Source organism: Colobus angolensis, unplaced genomic scaffold (assembly GCF_000951035.1).
Source record: "Colobus angolensis palliatus isolate OR3802 unplaced genomic scaffold, Cang.pa_1.0 Scaffold158, whole genome shotgun sequence".
Lineage (NCBI taxonomy): Eukaryota > Metazoa > Chordata > Mammalia > Primates > Cercopithecidae > Colobus > Colobus angolensis.
This window is the reverse complement of record NW_012114688.1, coordinates 6,393,257-6,417,885: the sequence shown is the minus strand read 5'-3', so window position 1 is coordinate 6,417,885 and position 24,629 is coordinate 6,393,257. Positions and strand designations below refer to the sequence as shown.

The following is a 24,629-nucleotide window of genomic DNA, read 5'->3' as shown; positions in this document are numbered from 1 at the left end:
AATTATAGTATTTTTATATAATGCTTTTTCTATGTCTATTGACATGATTTTATATATATATACACACACACACACACACACACACACACACCCCTTAAATCTGAATTGAAGTATTAAATTTACAAACTGTTAAATAATTTCCTCATTCCTAGGATGAGAACACTTGCTTAGGCAACATTTTTATAGACATTACTGGATTCACTTGATGAATCCAGTGTTGCAATTAAAAATTTTCTGTGTTTATAAGTGAAATTGCTTTTCTTGTACAGTTCTTGCCTATATTTAATGTCACATTATGTCAGTTTCATGAAATGAATTGGCAATATTTTCCTCCTTTTATTTTTGTTAAGAAATTTTGTATCTTGAGTCTTCTCTTGAGTAGGCTATATAGCATCAAAATTAGTTCTCTAACTATTGGTAGATATCTTTTATAAAACGGTGTAGGCCTATTATTTATTGTTGCTAATAAAACATCCCAGGCTGGGCGCGGTGGCTCACACCTGTAATCCCAGCACTTTTGGAGGCTGAGGCAGGCGAATCACAAGGTCAGGAGTTCAAGACTAGCCTGGCCAATATCATGAAATCCCGTCTCTACTAAAAATACACACACAAAAAAAATTAGCCGGGTGTGGTGTCAGGTGCCTGTTGTCCTAGCTACTCAGGAGCCTGAGATAGAAGAATCGCTTGAACCCGGGAGGCAGAGGTTGCAGTGAGCCAAGATCGCACCACTGCACTCCAGATCGAGACTCCGTCAAAAAAAAAAAAAAAAAAAAAAACCCAATCAAAAAAAAAAAAAAAAAAAAAAAACCCAATCAATTGTTCCTACAGGCAGCCCATATTCTCCAGAGATTAGTTCTGTTCTACTTCGCATTTATGCCCTCTTCAATATGTGATTTCCAATTTCTAAGGAAATAGCAAGGAGGATAACTCCTGGGAGGTTTATGTGAGCCAATCCTGGAAAGAGCACACACTTCTCATATTCCACTGCTTAAAACTCAATCATAAGTAACTTTATCTGGGAATCATAATTTAGTTGTGTGCCAAGAAGAGGAAAGTGAGCTTGGTAATCACTTAGCCACTTTGCAACACCTAGAAATAAATAAGATATTTCTCTACTACTTAAGAAAAATTCTTTTTTCTTCTATAAATTTTCTTTTACGTCCCGTTTCAAAAAGTACCTTACAGTAGCAAGCATACAACTCAATTCCTGAAGGTACCATTTGAGTGTTACAGCTTCCAGCCTGATGGAAACAGTTTGATATTAAAATCCTAGAACAGTATTGCCAACTCCCTATCAAAAACGCAGTGTTATATACATAAAAACCTTCTTATCAGCTGGTGACTCTGCTGCCATTTGGTACATTTTTATTTTTCAATAAAATAACTAGAAAAAAACAACCATAGTCACTGTTGTTTTTGCAATATGTTGGAAAGGCAGGTGGTCATCCTATCTCTGGAGATTAAAAGCAATACAGAGATAAATGTGGGAAAAAAAGAGGAAGTGTGGAAGAAAGTGTGTGGGTTTAGCTGTTTGGTGAAACAGGATGAGAAGGGCTCTTATGTTACTCATCAACTGAGAAACATATTTCCATCTATTTATACTAACAAATCAATCTGGATGCATACACTGTGACTTCTATAATGCAGACAAACTCATAAAAATTTACTTAGGTATAAACACTTGATAGGATATTCATATCATAGGGGGAGAAACCAGTATAAAACCAGCCATGGAGTTTTCAAATTGCAAAAAGTAGTCTCTTTTTTCCCTCCCACAAAGATATTAATCAAATGTTCTTTCCATTCCAAGAATTAAACAAGAACTGGTTTAAGCCTTTGAAACTTCAGGCTCTCAGAGGGAATACACTAACTATAGCCATTTACTACATGTTTGTTTTTGTGTCCATTATTTTAGCAATGTTTTAACTCAAAGTGTTCTATAATTTATTCTCATCCTAACATTTTAATCTTGTTTCTACCAAGTTTAGCTGTAAAGCTAAACTGCCTGATCGGCAAATATGTCCTATATGTTTACGTAACTGTTTATTTCCAAATGCTGATCTCACAATTCTCTATTCATCCTCCCAAGTCCAAATTTATTCCATTATTCAAAGCCAAGTTCAAATTTCTTCTCATCAAGTATTTTCTGATTCTCCTCTCCACCTGCCCCTCTTCTGTCTACTTCCAGTTAAAGTTAGTCATTCTCTCACCTGAAGTACCATGATCTTTTCATCTGAACCTTTCTTATGACTCTTAGGATGTTCCACTTTATAGTTACTGATGTTCTCATTTTCTCTCTTAACTACATTCTAGACTTTTTGAGGGCAAGACCTGCCTTTGATTCCTCTTCATGGTCTCAATATCTGATGGGAACACTATGAAATATTCTATTATTATGACATATTTCAGTATTTATGAAATGAATAACTTTAAATGTATCTTCTGTATAGGTAAAGGTTGGTAGGCTGCTGATAAATATCTCAAAAGAAAAGTCATAATTTATAGCATTTGCCAATTTCCATGCTGTAAATACTGCCACTGTGGCCACTCTCAGATTGATATCACTAAATACAAAGTTGAGGAGAGATATGCAGTAGCAGACCATTTCTACCATATAGATTCAATACATGCAAATAATCCAAGATAACACATAACAGTAAAATGTAATAAAATATTGAGAAAGTGACATTTTGAGTTTCTAAAATTTTTGCTTTTAATATAATTTAACTTTAATATGATTTAATTTTAATAATGAATATGTTTAAAATGCGACTCACAAAATTCCTGAAAATCCAACATTTACCTTCACAAGTGCACCCGATGTTGACATTGTTGGTGCATACTTTGTATTTATACAATTTTGTTTAAAAATACTTCAAGAAAGGGAAAAACTATACGTGAAATGTAAGAAGAAATTCCATTTCTCTTCTCTTATGGACTTGTTCATTTTATCTACATTTTTGTTGCCTCCCCTCTTATTTTTCTCCTCCTTTTCCCCAGTTGTCTACCAGTTCTATTGCCAGTCCTGAACAACAAATGCTTTTTGTTCGTATCACTTACCTCCCTCAGATCTCATTTTTCAGTTGCTAAAAACCAGGCCCTCTAATGGCATTTTCCTTGAGTTTACTTCCTCATACACAAAGGTATGTATTGCAGCAAATACTCAAAAAATGCACAGTTGAAAAATCTCAACAGTATTGTTTGACTCAAGCATCCGTTCAGTGTAGTAATCCCATTTCTAATCCTACTGTTCTTCCATAGTCTCTGGAAACCTTCTGATGACAAGGAATTTGTATTCTCATAAAATAGTCTCTTTTATTGTTAGGAGACCTCTTGTTTAAGATATTTTATTATAATCACCTCAAGTCTACCATATTTATTTTTTTTCTACTAGATCAACTGAGAACAAATTCACAAGCAAATGCAAACATTATTCTTCTTCCTTACATTTTTTATATTTATGTAAACACTCCTGGTTCCATCATCAGTGTCCTAACATAGTACTGCATTTATGCACTTTACTATTCTGTCTGGCCTCTAATGGCAAAATAACATCTGTGTGTCACTAGCATGTTGTAATGACTGAAACTGAACACCTGACCTCTGGTATAGTTTTATCAGTAAACGCGTCTCCCAGAGATCCATCCAAGTTATTTAAAATTGAGAAAACAAAACAGCCAAATACAGATTCTTATTGAGCACTGCTGACATTCTCCTTCCATATAGACGTGAATCTACCACCAATACAAGTTGTAGTGTCGTAACCAGTTAGGTCTCTGTCAGGCTATGTAAGCAACTTGTCCACACTACTCTATTTTATTTCTTAAACTGTCAACAATTGTCAGATACTCAATATGTTCGTATAATTTTCTTTCTTGGTAAGTAATTAACCTACGCAAAAGGTAAATTGGTTTATTTTTGACATAGCTAATCCCTGATGTTCATTCCTCTCAACCCTTAAAAACCAAATATTGAGATATAATTTATACTTTTCCATCCTTCCACTATAGTAATATCTGTGAATAAAAGGTTTTAATGACAGTTAGGTGTATGCAAAAATACAGAATAAAAGAACTAACTTTTTACCAGGTAGTATATTTGGGTTTTCCACCTTTCAGAAACAAGAAGGGGTTGGTTTGGCTTATTTTTGGTGGATTTATCAAGTGATGAGACTGGAGTGTTCAAAACAAGGAAGTTCAGCAGGTTGGAGAGGTAGCTACAGAGCACGAGTGCCCAAGAAAATACACTTTTCAGTCTTAACCACATTTTTTTAAAGTTTTTAAAAACAGAATCAGATAACATCAAGAAAACAAAAATAAAAATACATGATATTTTTTATCTGGGGTATGAACATATGTTATACACTTAGTACCTGAGAGAAGCTAAATCATGTTAGTGTTCCTTACGTAATACCCAAGAGACTAGTTCACTTTCAATATATGAGTATTTTTAGTCAAAAGGGAGATGTGGCAAAGTATTTCTGTTCCTCGAAAAGTAGTAATTAATATGAGGGAGAATTACTTTTCAAATGAATGTGTTAAAGACTAAATCTCCAAATAAGGAACATTTAGAGCTGACAAAAATATTCCCATTAAACACATTCTGAGCACTTACTGTGTACTAATTATGATCTTGTAAACTACTCAGAGATCAATATAAAATAGTTCCCACATTCATCTGGCTTCTCCAGAAATAGCTACAAAAAGATACATTTGTTCATATCTTGAAAGTGAATAAAGGAAATAATTTTAGGTGTGATTAGCTAAGTAGTTCAGTTACAGCCACAAGGATGAATGCAGGGTCTGCGAATGGGCCCTTATCTTGTCCAGTCTTCATATGTGTATAACTCAACCTGGAATGTTTTTGTCCATTTGGATAGTTACAACATATTCCAAAAAAATCTTTGTATTGCCATTGCCATCTTTCTATCTTTATTTGAGTTGGGTGAATTTTCCTTAGATATACATATTTTATGTATATGTTTCTCATATAACTTGATATAATTGTATTTTTAATCTATGTTAATGTTTATTTCCTTCCATAACATATAAGCTACTGGAAAACAACTCTTTTATTACATTTTAAATCAATAGCACCTATCTCAGTCCCTGGTGCATAGCAAGTGATAAACATTTTCTAACCAAATGAATAATATATAAATCTGTAAGAGAGAGATCTTCTGAGATTAACCTTCCTATAATTAGACTTTCCCCATTATTATCATGTCTCAGTATAAACAAAGGCACATAATGATGTTACTAGACACAGACACACACACACCCACACACGCACATGTATTCAATACAATACATATCTAACTGTAGATCTAAGACAATATATAACATTTAATCCTCTTGCTGGAAATCAAGGCGTTAAAGAGAATTAAGAATATCTGAAATTTTGAGTTGTTGTGATTTATATTTAAATATAGGTCCCAGAAGCTAGCCCCAGTATAAAACAATTTCTGTCAAGAGACTGCCTTTTTTTCTAATGAATAATTTAGAACACAACCTTTATTTCCATGTGAACTGTCTTATATCTTAGCAGTAGGCATAGCATTTCAATAATTTATATAATTTTGAATACAGTATAGTTAATGCCATAAAAGCAATTTCTTTGATATTGAATTATAAGAGAATGCACTTAGAACACTGTGACTAATGATCTAGGGGCCAACACATGGCAAATTATCTTTTAATCCAATTTCAGAGAGAACTGTCACATGTAACCATAGGACTCGACTATCTCTTGGCACATAACTGCATGATAACCTTTGTTTGTATTATTTTTTAAAAACTAAGGAAAGGATTCTTTTTGTGAAAAGTAGATAAGGTAACATGAGAGTTAAAAATATAGATGATAATTTTTTTTTTGCAAGCAGAATATTAACATGAATCATGGTTTTATCATTAAGTTTCTGGTTAAAACCTACTCTCAGAATGTTTTCTAAGGCAAGACTCTAGACCTTTCTAAGGCAATTACTCTGTAAATCTAATCATGGTTAGTTCGTGACAGGTGAGAAACTACACACTAGTGTGATCATGTACAACTTTTATAATAAAACCAACAACATAATGTGAAAATGAATTCCTTGAGTCTTTCAAAGCCAAAAGAGTCTGAAGGCCTTGCCAAGATGTGAGGCAAAGATGGCAAGATTGTGGCTCTCTAGCCGAATCCAGACCATGCAGGGCTTTCAGCATATGATGAAATTTTGTACACACACAAATCTGCAGGCACTCTTTACTTTCATAAACCATGTAGACTTTTATATCAAGAAAATTGTCCAACACGTAATGATAAAGTGTCTTCATGTTTCTCTAATTCCTATAAAGGTGTCATTTGGGTTAGTGCCAGGTTAATCCACAGATATTTTGATGAAATTGTAAGGTACAAAAAAATTTAAAATTTCAGGTCTTAAGATCTAGCAAGCCTAGACTTTTCTATTTTTAGAATGGAAATTATCAGTGGTAGCCGCTGTCTTTAGGCAAGTGCTCTCTACTGGCCCCATCTATCACAATATGTATGTATACTTTGTCTTGACTCACGTTACTCATGTATGTTACTTATCTATAACATTAGGTATTTTTGTTTTTAACATAAGTAATCAGGGACTTGACCATCATGGGAAGTTGTATCATCTATTTCTGGAGTCTCTATTTTGTTCCATTGTTTATTTTATACCAACACCACACTGGGTTTGTAGTAGCTTTAAGATAAGTTGTGAAGTCACATAAGTTCTCCAGTTTTCTTTATTCTTTTAAACACTGTGCCCAAAAGTGGTTGCTTTTAACAACTACAATTATTTGTTTTACTCAGAAGACTGCAATTTGTGCAATTTAGACAGGATATTTGAGGCCTCACTGGGATGACTTAGGCAGTCAGGGCTTAGATGAGCTGAAGTGCTTCCCAGGCTTGCTCTCTCTCTGTTTCTGTTATCACAGTCTCTCCATGTGGCGACCACATGTGGTGTCTCCACATGTTCTCTCCAGCGTGGTAGCCCCAAGGTGGTGACACCATAGTGGGCCAGAGCTCCAAGAGTGAGTGTTCTCAGAGAACAGTACAGGAAACAAATGTTTTTTTGTTTCTTTGTTTTGTTTTGTTTTGTTTTGTTTTCCCAGTTTGGAAATCAAATAGCATTATTTCTTCCACAACTCTATTGTTTGAAGCAGCCAAGAGCCTACTCCCATTGAATACGAGGTGGGGAAGGGGAGAGATCCTATTTTTAGTGGAAAGAGTGTTAAAAATGTGTGGCCATGTTGATAGAACCACCACACGAACCAGCTATCACAAAAGTAGATGGTTGGTTGGAAGGAAGAATTGGCCTGGGCACGTAGTACTTTGCCCTAAGACAAAACCACACCCGCCCCCTCCAAATAAGTGATTAGTCTCTCAGTATATTACTCACAGTAAATGTTCGACAAATACTAACTCTTGCTGTGGGTAACCTTTTTTAGACATGTTTCCAGTAAGAAAGGCAGAAAGCCACAGTGTCCTATTTTGAATACCTATCCAACTACCTTCTCACTCCCTTTCTAGAGCACAGTGTTGAGAAGGGGTCACTATAAATAGTGTTGAGAAGGGCACACTATTTATTTCCAGCCAAGGTTTCAGCACCAATTCCCTGGTGAGCTTATTGGATCTTACGGAAATCTCGAGGATCTATATAAACATATAAACACAAAGACAAAAAGTAAAATATATCAAAAATCTTGTTAAATGGTGGCATTATATTAAATTGAACTATATGAAATTGCCAATATCCACTTGTTTTTAACTAAAGAGCAGTTTTAGATATTACAACCTAATATGCTACTTTTTTTTTCTTCTGTTTATGTATTTGTCTGTTTATGTATTTGTCTACATTCTTTTCAGTGAATGTATATTCTCTTCATGATTAGAAAAATAAATATTATTTACAAAGAACAAAGAAACCAGAGTATTTCAAAGAAGGCGTTATTTTTCTAATGGTGCTAAAATGACACATCGCCTCCGCAAATGCATAAAACACCAGAGCAGCTTTTAGATATAAAAATCTGCTAAAACACATTTTGAGAAACCTGAGTCTAACAAGGAATATGTATCCTGAACCTGAGCAGGCTTACCTTATAAAACCAGGAGCCAGGTGTTACATTATAACTCTGTGACTCCAAGGGTAGACATTGGATTCTCTCGTGTTTTCAAAAACCCTAAAGCAAGCTTTTAGCTATGGGAAATGTTTGCAAAGAAGGCAGCTGGGTTCTAGTTTGACACAGCTGGGCTGTTTCCTCTGGTTTATATGGAAAATAGTTCACTGCCAAGGATGAGGCAAGAAAAAAGTTCACTTGGGCCATTCCAGAGGGTATTGGTTGGCACATTTCCAAATGGAGCTGGCCACCAGGTTTATGGGAATAGTAACTACACTGAAAGAAGGTACTTGCTTTCCTTAATATAAATTCCTGGAAGGGGAATCATTGGCTCAATGGAATAGAAATTTTTTAAGTTCTTAAAATATACTGCCAAAGTGTTTCCAGGAAAAAAAAAGAAACCTCATTATTAATTCTTAATAAAATGTTACCATCACTGAAGATTTTGAAGTTATATAGTTGGTGCCTTAAGAATTATACTTCACTAGGATACCCACGTTAGTGTGCTGTAAGGTATTTCAATTGCGGTGTTCTTCCTACCTATTTTGTGACCATTTTCTACTAAGGAGGAGACTGAATTATGCAGGCATTGTAGATTCCCTGTGATATACAGCGCGACTATAAGTGTACTCCAGCCTTCTTGATGCTGCTGTTGTTGCCTGAGGGGGTAGCTGCTATTATGGTCCTGATTTTAAGGGGTGTTTTATATCTTTGAATCATCCAAGTAAGTGAAGCTGAAGCTAGCCTGAGGTACAGCAGGGATTTGAACTCTGGTGTATAAACACTCATGTGCAGAGGCTAGCTATTTATTGTCTCGCCAAAACGAATAAAAAATAAATAAAAATCTTTACAGTCCAAAATATTGAAACTCTTGTGTAACCATGTTGTGTTTTTGTCTTCAAAATAAAATGTTTGTACAGTATGTGGGAAATTTGCCTGCAACCAAAAATGTTAAAATCATTTCATAAATGTTAAGCTCTCTAAAGCCAGTAGCCTTTTAAAAGTTCATTTTATCACATTTAATTTTCATATATACTAGACCTACTTCACGTGTGTTTCATGTGTAAGTGTATGTTTTTATTTGCTACTGGCAAATTGTTATGCCTTTGCATAATCCATGTATTAGAGTTCAGAGAAGAAGGAGAGAAATAGAAAATAGAAGAAAGTAATTTCCACTTTAATTTCTCTATAATTCCATAACCTGTAAGGTTCATTCCTCTCAGAGTCTTACTTTCTTCTCTCTATTGTTGATCGTCTCGATCACTGCCATTTAGAACCATTCCCGACCTTTTCAAGGGAAAAGAACACAATGGTAAAATGTTGCCTATTGCATCTTTCTACTTCCAGTATGGTGCCCCTCTGCACCCACTATGCTGTTCTCAGTGAGTTTGAAAATGGACCGAGCGTGGTGGCTCAAGCCTGTAATCCCAGCACTTTGGGAGGCCGAGACGGGCGGATCACGAGGTCAGGAGATCGAGACCATCCTGGCTAATGGTGAAACCCCGTCTCTACTAAAAAATACAAAAAACTAGCCGGACACGGTGGCGGGTGCCTGTAGTCCCAGCTACTCAGGAGGCTGAGGCAGGAGAATGGCGTAAACCCGGGAGGCGGAGCTTGTAATGAGCTGAGATCCGGCCACTGCACTCCAGCCTGGGCGACAGAGCGAGACTCCATCTCAAAAAAAAAAAAAAAAAAAAAAAAAAAGAAAATGGATGCCAGTTAATAAGTCATTATCTCTTGTAGGGATAGTTACATTTTAACATTAGTTCCTTGAAGGCAAATAAATGTTCTGAGGATCTAAAAAAAAAAAAAAAAAAAAAAAAAAAAAAAAAAAAAAAAAACAAGGCCTTCCTAATTAGAGTGCAGATTTTAAATATAGGAGAGATAATTGTAAGGAGAGTTCTTTCTGGTGTTCTGTAAATTAGCGATTCCAAAATCTATAGATTTTGGAACTTGCTACATACTATTGGTCTACAATATCCTGAATCAACCTTTCTCCAATCCCGAATGATGAAAAACTCATCCGGTTATCCCTGATGATTAGCTGTGTGTGCAAACTACTGTCTTAAACCACCAAATTCTGTTCAAATTCCACCTGTTTCCAAAAGCCTTATCCAATATCAGCATCCCCTCAATTCTGTCTCCATAAGGAAGACTTAGAGTTACAAATCTGTGTTCCCAATACACCTTGGGAGTAAGTCTTTGTAGGACTAATGACTCTGCATTGTGATTAGAAATGTTGTATCCTTCTAACTCTTTAGACATGGACTCCTTAAGATTAGTCACCCTGAGTTGGTGCTTAATAAATGTCTATTGGATGGATGGATGGATGGATGGATGGATGGATGGATGGATGGATGGATGGGTAGATGGATGGATGGATGGATGGATGAATTAAAATAGTTCACTGCCTATTTTGCCAGTTTTTGTTTTATAGCTGACCCCATGAAGGACACAATAGATTGAGAAAAACTCATGTATAGGTATCCTAAATGAGAGAATGAGAGAAAACACTAAGGTAAGCAACATAATTCAAAGTTTGAACTGAAGTTTGACAGATACATTTTTCTTATACATATTCTTTACCCCTAAGTTGTCGTGGCATATTTTATCACTAGGTATTTCATGAAATTGGCGAGTTTGAATTTAAAACTCATGCTTGGTATCTTTTTCCTGTTATCACCATTTCTGAGTGAGGGAATGAGGGGAGAAGCCATAGAAATCTCTGAAATGTCATAAACTATGGCAAGTCAGTCATAGTCTATCAGTTGGAGAAAATAATGTTGCTGGTTAGATACAGACCATGAAACCATCAAGAACCCACAAGCAAACCAATTTAGAGAAAAAAGCACGAAACAATTTCTTATCTCAGTTTGAGAACAACACCTTTCCCAGGAGGTTTGTTATGTAATGTAGATCTGCTTTCACTTTTTGGGGGCCGGCCAAGACTGAAAAGGGAAGTGCCAGCCCAGTGAAAGGAAGAATGTTCTTTTGATATTGCCAGCCATTACCAGATATGGGAGTGCAAAAAAAGCCAGTTCTCCCAAGATTTATAGTTATGTCTAGCTTGTTGACTCAAGCAGTTTGGAAAAGCTTCAGAAATATAGTTCATCCAAACTAACCCAGACTCCAACTCTGTGAAGGAAAAAAAAAAGGTAGAAATAATATGCACGTAAATACTATTAGAGACAAATTCTTTTGATTCTAAATCTACAAAGATTCAAAAAAAAAAAAAAATACTGTGACCAACACACATTGGACTACCCAAGATGTAACAGACCATTCTGTTAAAAATAAATGTGTATGATTATTGTCCAATTACTTCTCTGGGTTTGCATGGCAAAAACCATAGTGGGCAAAGGACTAAGAAAATATTATGCTTCTAAATGACTTAGAAGGAATATTTCATCCCTAAACTCAGGGAATCCATGAAAAAGTCACACAGGATCCTTGAAATTATAATTATATATTCACCATATTCTCAGAATTTATATTACGTCTTTCTTGCAATGGTATATAATTTTATAGGATCTTTTCACTGAGACATCAAAGTATTAGCTTAGCACGTGAAAGGACAGTGAAATATTTGTTGAATAAACTGTATGTATCAGGCCCTCTCTCGGGTTCTGGCAATATGCTGTTGAATAAAGCAAACAATTTCCCTACCCTAGGTCTCTACTTAGGTTCTATGAAGAGATACAGATAATAAACAAGTAAAGAAATAAATACCAATGATAATGATGGATTGCAAAGAAAACTATCACAAGAAATGAGTAGAGGAGTGGAAAGGGGCAGAGAGTTAGGGATGCAAATAATTATTTCAGCAAGACACATACTGTCCTAGTGCATTCAGGCAGCTATAACAAAATGCCATAAACTAGATGGCTTATAATCAACAGAAATTTATTTCTCACAGTTCTGGAGACTGGGAAGTCCAAAATTCAGGCACTGGAGAGGGCCTGTTTTCTCATGGATGACACTTTCTCACTGAGTCCTTACATAGTGGAAGGGGTGACCTAGCTCGTGGGGTCCATTTTATAAGGGCAGTAATCCCTTCATGCTCTAATCACCTTTCCAAGGCCCCAGCTCCTAAGAGTATCACCTGGGGGGTTAAGATTTTTAATGAATGAATTTGGGAGGGACACAAACATTGGCCAGAGCGCAGACCCAGAAATACCTATTTTGCTTTGAGATCATCAAAGTCATCAGTGACACAATTTTTTTAAGATCAAATTTTGATCTTTGAAAATTCACTTAATAATGTACATTTCACTGTTTCTTCTTTGTGGTAAATTTTTGAGGTATGAGAAGTCACCGTGGGGAGAGGTGGGTTAAAGAGGATATCAAAGAGTTGGCATCACTTTTATTTTACTTCTTATTTGTCCTAGTGAACATATTTGGAGAATAGATCTCATAATTGTGTGCATAATTAAATAGATACATAACAACTTTTAAAGGTTTTTGGTAATGAGCCTACAACTTCAGAGTATGAATGAGAGGACATTCAGTGCATTCTCCTATAAAATACTGCTTTGATTTTATATCCTGACTGAGGAAACAGGTGTTTTTTGTGCCAGAATATCGTGGTAACAATAAATGCTGAAGTGATGATTTTCAGTAATCTCTGAGTGTTTGTGAGCCAGATTAAATAAATATTCCATCTACCTTTTAGCCCTGGCAGCCTAAAGAAGGCCTCCAAATGGATTTGTATGCACTGTGGTCTTTCATGGACTCTTACAGCTTAAGAGCTCGATGGGGCATTTAATTGATTCCAGTGAGTCAGTGTAACTGTCCAGAACCAAATAGTTTATGTCTTTTATTTGCAGTTAAAATAACTGTCAAATGCATCCTATAAGGGATTTTAATATCATCATGACCTCACGGGTCATGCAAGTTAATATTAGTTCAGGTGCTACTTTATTTATTCTTTCTAAAATCATCTGCACAGATTTTTTTTTAGATAAAAACTTTTAATACAATAAAATACCCTGTGCTTATATGATTCCTATGATATCCAGATTAGTCACCCTGATGCTGGCTTCTCAGTTTGTTAATGGTCATGTTGCAGGCAGCATAATGAATTCTTGAAAGAAATTAAAGTTTTATCTTTGAAGACCGCTCATTAAACAAACAAAATAATTTATTTCCATACATCAGAAAATATGTACACATTAAAAGCAAATAATGCCATGCACTCACAAACTCAGTTGCTCATTATCAAACAAACAGTGGGGAATAATCCAAAATGGTAGCCTGTGTGAAAGTCATTAGAATCTGGTTTGGACATGCATTCTAAGATTTTTCTTACTGAAGGTGATTCATACCTGGCCTGAAGACACCCACAGATGGGCTCAGAAGAGGGAAGGTGTATGGAGCAAGTCAAATTGCCTAAATTTTTTGGTGAAAGTGAAACTAACAGGAGACATAAGTTATCTTTAGAGAATCTAAATATGTAGATACATCTAAATACACATTATCTCCTCACTGTGGAAGCAACTAAATAAAAGTTGAAGACCATGTGCTAAGTAGTAGATGAATTTTAGGCCAGTGAACAATTAAAGGCAAAGCATGTTATGAATGTAAGGGACCAAGAGTGGTTCATTTAAATGGATATGGAGGTTTTAAAATATGTTTCACCCAACACAACCTTTAAATCTACTTTCAACCTCTGTTGCTTAGAAAGCTTACAATGTTGTTAGATCTCTCTAACTGGTAATACACAACAATTAATTATGACCACAGTTGTAAAGTCTTGTATACCCCTTATTAGAGTTTCACTAGGAGATATTCTGTGATTTAGTATGAAATCTAGGACTTCTGCCTTTTCATTTTTTATGGTGTCATATAATGAAGATAGTGAGGATGATATTATAATAATTATTTCCAGCATAGTAAATGAGCTTACACTCATTAATATATTTCTTTATAACTCTGCCCTAGGTCATAAATACTTAAAGTACATGACAATTCAAAATACTTCTTAAAATCTGTAGTTATTTAATAGATTAAAAACTGGTTGAATTGATAAAATACATCTGCTTCTTTTTGCATAAATTATTTTAAGTATTTAGAAAAGTAAGTGAGGGAGTCTGAAATAAGATATACAGAAAAGTGGCACACATCTAGAATAGTACATTATTTTTAACTCTCCTTTTTTTTGAGGGGGTGTGTTTTCTATGCAAGTGCTTAGCTTGATGTGCTGATGTGCTCTGGGACCATCTAAAACCCTTCTCAAAACCACATCTTATTCTGGCGACTGAGCTGACAATTGTTATCATCATCCAGTTGACCAATTCTCTATACCACCATTTCTGCGGTCCTACCTTAAGGTTATTAATAGTTTTCCTGGCCTGGTGTGTGGGGGCTCACTCCTGGAAACCGAGCACTTTGGGAGGCAGAGGCAGGTGGATCACCTGAAGTCAGGAGTTTGAGAGCAGCCTGGCCAACATGGCAAAACCCCATCTCTATTAAAAAATACAAAAATTAGCTGGGTGCGGTGGCAGGCGCCTGTTATCCCAGCTACTCCAGAGGCTAAGGCAGGAGAATTGCTTGAACCCAAGAGGTGGAAGTTGCAGAGAGCAGAGATTGAGCCATTGCACTGTAGCCTGGGAGACAGAGTGAGAGACTGTGTCGAAAAAAAAAAATAAAAGAAAGAAAGTTTTTCTCTATTATAAATAGTCTGCACTCAATAACCTTGTGCTTAAACTATTCTACGTAATTGACTTTAAAATAAACCAACACAAAATTAATATCTACTGATTTGAACCCAAAAGATATACCTATTGAACTTGTTTTACTCCTATAAAATGGGAAAGGAAAATGTGGAAAATATTTGCCCTCTCTTAGTCACTACCTATCCGCTTCCCTCTTTTAATTTAAATTTATTGATGGCAAGTAATACGCCTTTAAACTTTTGCATTTACTTTGGGTTGAGAATTATTCCCTTCATGATAGTCAGTAAAAGTTGGAAGTTTTAAACTGAATATGCAATAGTTTTGAATATTCAGCAAAGCAACACCTGTTTTTGTCTCCACAAACCACCATGCCTGTGAAGGATTTCACTGGCCCTCTTACACACAGCATCTGCTGCCAACAGGTGATGCATTTCTGGGGAGAGCAACCTTGCCAGAGGGATTTTCTCTTACTAACACCCTCTTTGCAGATGTGTATTCCCTGTATGTCCTGAATTATGAGGTCCTGGAAGGCAATTGCAATCACTGAGAATGACATGCCACACCTGGAATTTACCACTCTCCCCACAACTACACAATCTCTTATAGTTAAATGTCAAATCTAAGTTTATTTCTAAGGGACTTGTTTCTCTATATAGTCAAATACTAGTGCTGAATATTAGTTTAGCATAATGTTTAGCACTTTAAATATATGTAGATGTGTAAAGATCCAACTAAGCTATTTTATGATCAGACAATATTGACAAAATAATGGTATTTCGAGGATAGAATTAATGTTCCTATGGCATTTCATTATTTCTCTTGATATACATATCTCTGTCTAACCTTAAATCAATTATATTTTTAATAAATAAGTGAAGTCACTAGGCGAGACTAAGAGCCCTACAAAGTATATTGCATATAAAGGAAAAAAGTACTACATTTTTTTAATAGTGGGCACTGCTATGCACTGTATGTATGTTTATGAATACAGATGCTCCTCATGTTATGATAAGGTTACATCCAAATAAACCCATTGTAAATTGAAAATGCAATTAATACACTTAAACTATTGAACATTGTAACGTAACCTAATCTTCGTTAAACATGCTCAGACACTTAACCACAGTTGGTCAGAATAATGTGACAAAAAGCCTGTTTTATAATAAAATGTTGAATATTTCATGTAGATTATCAAATACTATACTGAAAGTGAAAACAAAATGGTTGTATGGGTACTCAAAATATGGTTTCTACTGAATGGGTATTATTTTCACACCATTATAAAGTAAAAACATTATGACTGAAGCATTGTAAATCAGTGACCATCTATATATGTATATCTGTCCATATGCATATATATATATATATATATGTCCACATGTGCTTTACAGTTTATTAAATCAAACCTATGTCTACAACTAAATATCTAAAGTATACTTCTAGTTTAATGTTGTAAATGTATTATTATTAACTCTCCTATTTACCAGTGTAATGCAGTTTTTTGTACTTTCCTTCTACGGTATTTTAATGTTTTTAATTTTTGTTCTGTTTTAGTTAAGCTGAAAAGACCCCTCTGGGATGGTTTCAAAATTTTCATTATTTGCCTGAGAAAAGCTCACTGAAGAGTTTGATGATAATGTGTTTTAAATGTCAATTGAACTATGTCATTTAGAAACAGTTACAGTGGTATATTACTTAGGAACAAGCCTTCTCCTCAATCATATCAACAGTTACACATAATCAAATACTTAATATTTGTAATTATATCATCCTTGATTTTCTTGCGGCTGAGTTTTGGTTCCATAAAGAGTCAAACAAAATTCAAAGTATGGGTAATTTAATGAATCGTCACAATAGATTTTAGTTACTAGCTTTAAAAGGAGCTATGAAAATATATCTCTTGCATAAAGAAACCAAAGAAGGGAACAATTTAAAAGATTTCAGTAAAAATCTTATTTTTCTAATGATTACCAAGGTGTGTAATTGCCATTTATTTATATTTGAACTGGAATAGTAACACATTGTATAAAGTAACCCAAACTTATTTATGGCATAGGTCACTAATACGCACTACAAAAGTGAAAAATTTCTGAGAACAATTTTAAGGCATAGGAAAAGAGCACTACTAAAACGAAATTCAAACACCATATGTGTGTTTAATGGCATCTAATAATAATAACTAACACTAATGTCAGACACTTTTCTAAGTCCTTTAACATGTATTGACTTACTTAGTCTCCATAGCAGCCGGATAGGACATGTACTATTATTGTCTCCAGCTCTCAGATAAAGACACTGAGGCTAAGATAAATTAAATAACTTACTCTAAATAATGCAGTTAGCCAATAGAGATTTATACTCATGCTGTTTGAGGATTCAATGAGACATTTGATTTCTCAGATAATATAGAAATTTAATCCTGGAAGTTAGTTTAGAGACTTTTCTCTCCAACTTTTCCCAAATGTATTATGTGATTAAATTCTGCGATAAAAACTTTTATAGTCTAATACATCAGAGAAAATGCAATATAATATTTCCCCCTTGACTCATGGATTTACAGTGCAAAAGGGCATAACAAAGGATGAGAAGTCTTGAAGTGATCTGTTTCAATCAGTATTTGCCAGTCATTACTGATAAGAAATCTTTATTGTATCCACCTTTCACAGTCCTTAGAATTTGTGTTCCTTAGAACACAATTTTTGAGAAAATCTAGCCCTACTACCTGGCAGATAGAAAACTAAACCCAAAAATACCTTTGTGACCATGAAATCTTACCTCCCAATCATGGACATGTCCTAACTCACCCAGCTTTTAAATCCGTATGTAGGAATAACCATTCTGCTATTTCAAGTTTCTTCTATATTCAGTCTTATTTAACCATTTCAACAAGGAAAACATCAAACAGTGAGGATCCATGGATAAAATAGATTGGTTATATTCTAGTTTATTTAATACAAATTACTCATAATACATATTTAATTTAATCAATGTTTAACCATTTTTGTTATTAAATATTCCATTTATCCTGAGGTATTTAACTTCTAAAAAATTAGAGAAAAAAAATAAACAAAAAACACCTAGAAAGTCTTGAGGTTCTAGAGAATCCATCTTTCAGGTGAGGCCCATAGGCCATAAATACATTTCACCATCATACCTTTCTTGCATGATATTATGGAATTAATCATATGTACTTCAACAAAATGTTATATATTTTTTTCTAACCACTGCATATTTTCTCATTTCAGTTCCTCCTAAGATATATGACATCTCAAGTGATATGACCATCAATGAAGGAACCAACGTCACTCTTACTTGTTTGGCCACTGGGAAACCAGAGCCTTCCATATCTTGGCGACACATCTCCCCATCAGGTAAAGTAGGAAGGCATGAGTGTTGTTTGGGTTGTTCGTTTTTCTCCTGTAAACTCACTTGTTCATAACTTAACAGTCAATTTAATTTTTTGTATTTTATTCTTGTGGTAGGGAAAATACATTTATTTATTTATTTATTTATTTATTTATTTATTTATTTATGAGACAGAGTCTTACTCTGTCACCCAGGCTGCAGCTCAGTGGTGCAATCCATTCTCACTGCAACCTCCGCCTCCCAGGTTCAAGCAATTCTCCTGCCTCAGCCTCCTGAGTAGCTGGGATTACAGGATTGCACCACCACATCTGGCTACTTTTTTTTTTTTTTTTGTATTTTTAGTATAGATGAGGTTTACCATATTGGACAGGTTGGTCTCGAAATCTTGGCCTCAAGTGATCTGCCCAATTTGGCCTGCCAGAGTGCTGGAATTACAGGCATGAGCCATCGCACCTGGCCAAAATGTATATTTTTATACTTACTCTTCATACCTAAAGGCACTGCAGTTCATAAAAGTTAAATGGGCTGGGCATAGTGGCTCACTCCTGTAATCTCAGCACTTTAGGAGGCCGAGGTGGGCAGCTCATCTGAGGTCAGGAGCTCAAGACCTGCCTGGCCAACATGGCGAAACCCCGTCTTCACTAAAAACACAAAAATTAGCCGTGTGTGGTGGTGAATGCCTGTAATCCCAACTACTAGGGAGGCTGAGGCAGGAGAATCATTTGAACCTGTAAGATGGAGGTTGTAGTGAGCCGAGATCGCACCACTGCACTCCAGCCTGGGCACAGAGCAAGACCCTGTCTCAAAAACCAAAAAAAAAAAAAAAAAAAAAACAGCAACAACAAAGCTAACTGAATACTTTTCAGTCAGAGTCCAGAATACAACCTATGTCTCTTGATTCTTAGTCAAGGTTATTTTCACTTTCGTATCCTGGATAATCACCAATCAATAGACAAAAGGATCAAATGGAAATATCACAAGAGAAATGTCATCATTTAAATGTGTAAGGGATTTATTCGATCAGCGTTCACATGTTGATAGGTCAGCATGAACTGCTAAAGTAATCAGGGGAGAATAAAGTTAATCAAATTATGAGTTTGCTGGGTCTGATTTCAAACTGCAGCTTTCAATCAAGGATTTTGGAGTTAGAATTAAATTTTAGTGATGAGGGATCTAAAAATCCAAGAGTTTATATAGCTCATGCAGAACCGCATAGCTAGTTGAAATGAAATATATAACATGTTTATAGGTTTCCAGTACTTCTGCTATAGTGCACATCCTCCCACAGAGATTATAAATCAATTTTAGGAAGTTGATCAGAGTCATTATCAAAACAGGTCTTTTTTCAAAGTCACAATGCTAACAGAATTATCAAGTTGTGTGAAACTTAACTTTGAACTACATAGCTTTCGGAGCACCCTGAAGTCAGCGTGGTATTTTTAATAAATAGGACCCCACTTCATTTCAGATGAATGAAATTAGATTTTATTAGTTTCATATTTTTTTTTTTGTGAAAATAGCTTGAGCAAGGCTGGTGCAATGAAGCTGCTTTTAATGAAATCAGAAAGGCATATTTTATATAGGTGTAGAACGAGCACAATTGAAACGTAATTTATCTGCTAATGTTTTCTTTAATATTACTTACCCTTAAGTGATTTTCAGTTTACTCATTTGTGCAGTGTGTCTAATGAATCTTACCCACACCACATGCTTAGTATTGGTATTAAGTGAGAAAAAAATCAACATATCTGCAATATATGTTTATATAATATGCATTATGTCCCCTACAATATATCTGAAGTATGAGTGCGCTCTTGACTGCCAACACTTAACTCTCTAGAACCGCTAAAAAATCATGAAACTGATATGTGAGTGCTAAATTCATAGCAGGACTCTCCATGGGGTATAAGTGCAGCAAATTCAGAACAAGGAGTTATATACGTGTGTTCTTAAGACAAGTTCCTTATTCATCAAATCTGCCAATCCTTGTGCACATCTCTTAGCTTTGGTTACCACCAGCTAGTTTCTTACTTTCAAAAATTGCATGAAAATAATCCTCAACTATTGTGAGACTCAAAAAGTACAATAGGCATAAATGTGTTTTAAAAAGTAAAACTTAATATGTAAATGTGAAGCTGATTCTTAATCATCTTTCCAGGAGTTTCAATCTGATATGGTAATATAATTTTTGTAAGAGGGAAACACATAATCTCTATCTTCCTATAATTTAAGATTAATATTATGGATTTAACTGTCCTGCTTTGCAGTGCTTGTTATTATGCACATTCTTCTTTTATAAAGTGGTTGGATACATTTTAGTTTAATTAAATAGGAATGTTGGTTAGTGAAGTTATTAGAATAATGATAATGGATAACATCATGAAACTGAAAGAAGACAGATTGGGTTTATAAGTTAAACTGTGCATAGATTTGTTTTTCTGATCCTGCCATACTGAGCAAATGAGTAAAATTAGCATAAATATTAACGATTATCCAATGAATAACTAGACTTGGAAGATATTTTTATAAACACTTACAATCATTTCAAATTATAATTAATGAATGATCTACATTCAAATGCACAGCACCTAAAGGAAAAAGAAAACAACCCACAACACTGGAGTTCCTGCTTTAAGGAACATGTCCGATGATTCTATTAGCTTTTTGACTTATTAATTTATATTTAAAAGCAAAATTCAAGATTATGAGCTCCATTGACCTCTTTGTATTTTGCATAAGAAACATTAATATTTTGCATGTTCTCAGCTCTTCTTTTGCTGTATCATGAAAGAAAATGTGTCCCAAAAGAGCAGTTAACATGTGAACATGTTTAGTGTTAAAAGCAGATATAAAAATAAATACATAAATAAATGAAAACATATAGATATGCCTCATGTCAATATGAGAAGTAATGACTAGTTCTTGTATGTGTCTGATTGATTTAGGGTTTTTACCAATGCCTATGGTAATTCTTGCTGACTCATTCATGGTCAATTCCAGTTTTAAAAATCAGTAATAATGGTTGGTCACAGGATGATAGCTCCATAGAGCTTCACCCTAATTTACAGAAAAATGAGGCTGTGTGTTCAACCACATCACAAACATCACTGGAGCCAGCTAGAGTTGCCATTCTACTTTTTAACTCTTGCAGCTCAACTATACTTTCACCAAAAACAAAAAACTCACCTTTCCTGAGATGTTTCTGGATATGTGAGCTTCCTTACAGTTCACCTTATCAATGATTATTTCTTTTTTCTATTCTATATTTGAGAATTAAATTCAAATTTATATTTTAAAAGGTTACAGAAATCAAACAGAGAATATTCTGTATCCTTTACCCAGTTAGATTCATCGAGATTTTGTCAATTTGCTTCATCACTTTCTCTGTGGCTAGACTAAGTATATACATGTATGTATTTCACTGAATCAGTTGAAAGCAAGTTGCATACACCTTGGCCTTTTTTTATCTCTAGATGTTTTTTATCTCTAGATATTTCAGCGTTCATTTCTGAAGAACAGACATTTTCTTTACATAGCCACAGTAATTTTTAATTTCAGTAAATTTAACATTGGTATCATACTTGTATTCAATTAATCATCCATATTCCAATTTGGTCAACTGATACAATAGTCTTTTTTATAGAATACTTTTTTGTCTAGTACAGAATCCAACCCAGAACTCTGTATTACATGTAGTTGACGTATCAGTTTAGGCTCCCCTAATTTAATTTTTCAGTCTTTGTCATTACGGAACATTGACTTTTTTTTTTTTTTTCAGCAATGTATACACTCCCCACCCTTCCTTGTTTTTTGGAGATGACGTCTCACTCTGTTGCCCAGGCTGGAGTGCAGTGGTGTCATCTTGGCTCCTTGCGACCTCCACCTCCTGGGTTTAAGTGATACTCCTGCCTCAGTCTCCCAACTAGCTGGGATTGCAAGCGTACACCACCAGGCCCAGCTAATTTTTGTATTCTGAGTGGAGATGGGGTTTCACCACATTGACCCCTTTTTAAATAGAATATTTCTCTTTTGTGGGTTGTCTCATATTTTCTCATGAGATTTCTAGTTATGTCGGTACAGAAGTAAGTGAAGTTGTATCCTTCTCAGGGAATCAGATCCGGAGTCAAATAATATTCGTGTGTCCCTCATTTGTGATGTTAATTTCAATTAATCAGTGTGTTATCTGCTTTCCACACCATATAGTTTATTCCTTTTTCTTCCCTGTGCTACCAATAAACAGTCTGGGAGAGATTTTAAGACCGTGACATCCAAATATCTGCTCTATGTTAACTCTGCCCTTAGATTTGACATTGTTGATGATTCTTTTGCACTCAGCCTTCACTCTGATGATCAAACTGATGATTTTTTCTAGATGGGGCAGTCCTTCTGCTTTTACTAGTTAGCACTTGACATTCTACTGTAGAATTCTCCTTTCTCCTATTTATTATTTGTTTGTTTACTTTTATGGCACGAACTCGTGGATTCACAATTTATTTATTTATTTTTTAAATTTATTATTATTATTATTACTATTTTGAGACAAAGTCTCACTTTTGTCCCCCAGGCTGGAGTGCAATGGCACAATCTCGGCTCACCGCAACCTCCGCCTCCCAGTTTCAAATGATTCTCCTGCCTTAACCTCCCGGGTAGCTGGGATTACAGGCATGTGCCACCATGCCTGGCTAATTTTGTACTTTTAGTAGAGAGAGGGTTTCTCCATGTTGGCCAGGCTGGTCTCCATCTCCTGACCTCAGGTGATCCACCCACCTTGGCCTCCCATTTTTGTTTTATTATACTTTAAGTTCTGGGGTACATGTGCAGAATGTGCAATTTTGTTACATAGGTATACACATGCCATGGTGGTTTGCTGCACCCATCAACCTGTATTTCCCCTAATACTATCCCTCCCCTAGTCCCCAAGCCCCTGACAGGCCCCAGTGTGTGATGTTCCCCTCCCTGTGTCCATGTGTTCTCATTGTTCAACTCCCAATTATGATTGAGAATATGCGGTGTTTGGTTTTCTGTTCTTGTGTTAGTTTGCTGAGAATGATGGTTTCCAGCTTCATCTATGTCCCTGCAAAGGACATGAATTCATCTTTTTTATGGCTTCATAGTGTTCCGTGGTGTATATGTGCCACATTTTCTTTATCCAGTCTATCATTGATGGACATGTGGGTTGGTTCCAAGTCTTTGCTATTGAGAATAGTGCCACAATAAACATACGTGTGCATGTGTCTTTATAGTAGAATGATTTATAATCCTTTGGGTATATGGCCAGTAATGGGATTGCTGGGTCAAATGGTATTTCTGGTTCTAGATCCTTGAGGAATTGCCAAATTGTCTTCCACAATGGTTGAACTAATTTACAGTCCCACCAACAGTGTAAAAGTGTTTCTATTTCTCCACATCCTCTCCAGCATCTGTTATTTCCTGACTTTTTAATGATCGCTATTCTAACTAGCATGAGATAGTATCTCATTGTGGTTTTGATTTGCATTTTTGAAAATCTTTAATGTTTTTGTTGGTCAAATTGTCCCTAGTTTGACCAGTAGGAGTCACACTAAATCTGTCTCCTGTGTCTTTATGACGTTAACCCATCATTTTCTTTACTTCTATGCTTTCTGGCATAAGAAAATACAATAGGCTTATCTTTTCTGCCTTACTTCTGGAAACAACCATTTCATTGAACTTTAATTGGTTTTATACCATACGCTTGGAGTTAGAATCATTATTTTTTGCTTTAGAAATGTAACTTAACTACTTTATAGTAAAATTATCAAAGACTCAGAAGTCTAGGCTACATCCTATGATATTCTGTTAAACCACAGTAAGACCTTAAATAACTTCAGGGTGAGGGATAGAAAAGATATTTTGTCCGGCTTTATCTAACAAGAAGCCTGGCACAGAGCTTGTAATCTGTGTGTATGCAAAGAGTGCTAGAACTAATAAGAAAAATATTTACCTCAAGGAAAATATAGGAGGGTAGCTGTCCTATGACTAGAGAGACAAGTAGGCTCATAGATCTTTACATGTGATCCTACTGCTTCTGTTCATCTATGACTGGTTCTTTATCTGTTTCAAATTTTTCAAGGTTTTCTCAAAATTCCTCGTATGAAGTGTATGATTTCATTTCTACCAGGAATTTACTTATGAGATGGTGCCAGTAGGGCCTAGTGATTAAGATAATGCATTTTGATGTCAGTTGAGTTTGAGATCCAGATCTTCCTCTTACCAAAAGTAACATCTCAGAAAAAAATGTTAACTTCCTTAAACTTCAAATACAAAATGGCAATAACAGTTGTACCCAATTCACAGAATTGTTATATGAACAATAAATGGAATAGTATGCAACAATGGACAGAGTTTATAACGTACAAACATTTCATATTCTTAGCTGTTAATATACTTCTAAAATGTGTTTAAATTTTTGACCAGTGTATTAGTTTATTCTCACGCTGCTAATAAA

General features: G+C 35.2%; 1 protein-coding gene across 2 annotated transcripts in view; it reads left to right on the top strand.

The window, feature by feature from the left end:
* NEGR1 (neuronal growth regulator 1) overlaps positions 1-24,629 on the top strand; it is a 909,299-nt gene that overhangs the window by 505,657 nt on the left and 379,013 nt on the right. For both annotated transcript variants that reach the window (XM_011936916.1, XM_011936915.1), the window contains exon 3: positions 18,043-18,168. In XM_011936916.1, coding sequence (XP_011792306.1) covers positions 18,043-18,168 — 126 coding nt within the window. The remainder of the gene's footprint in view (positions 1-18,042; positions 18,169-24,629) is intronic.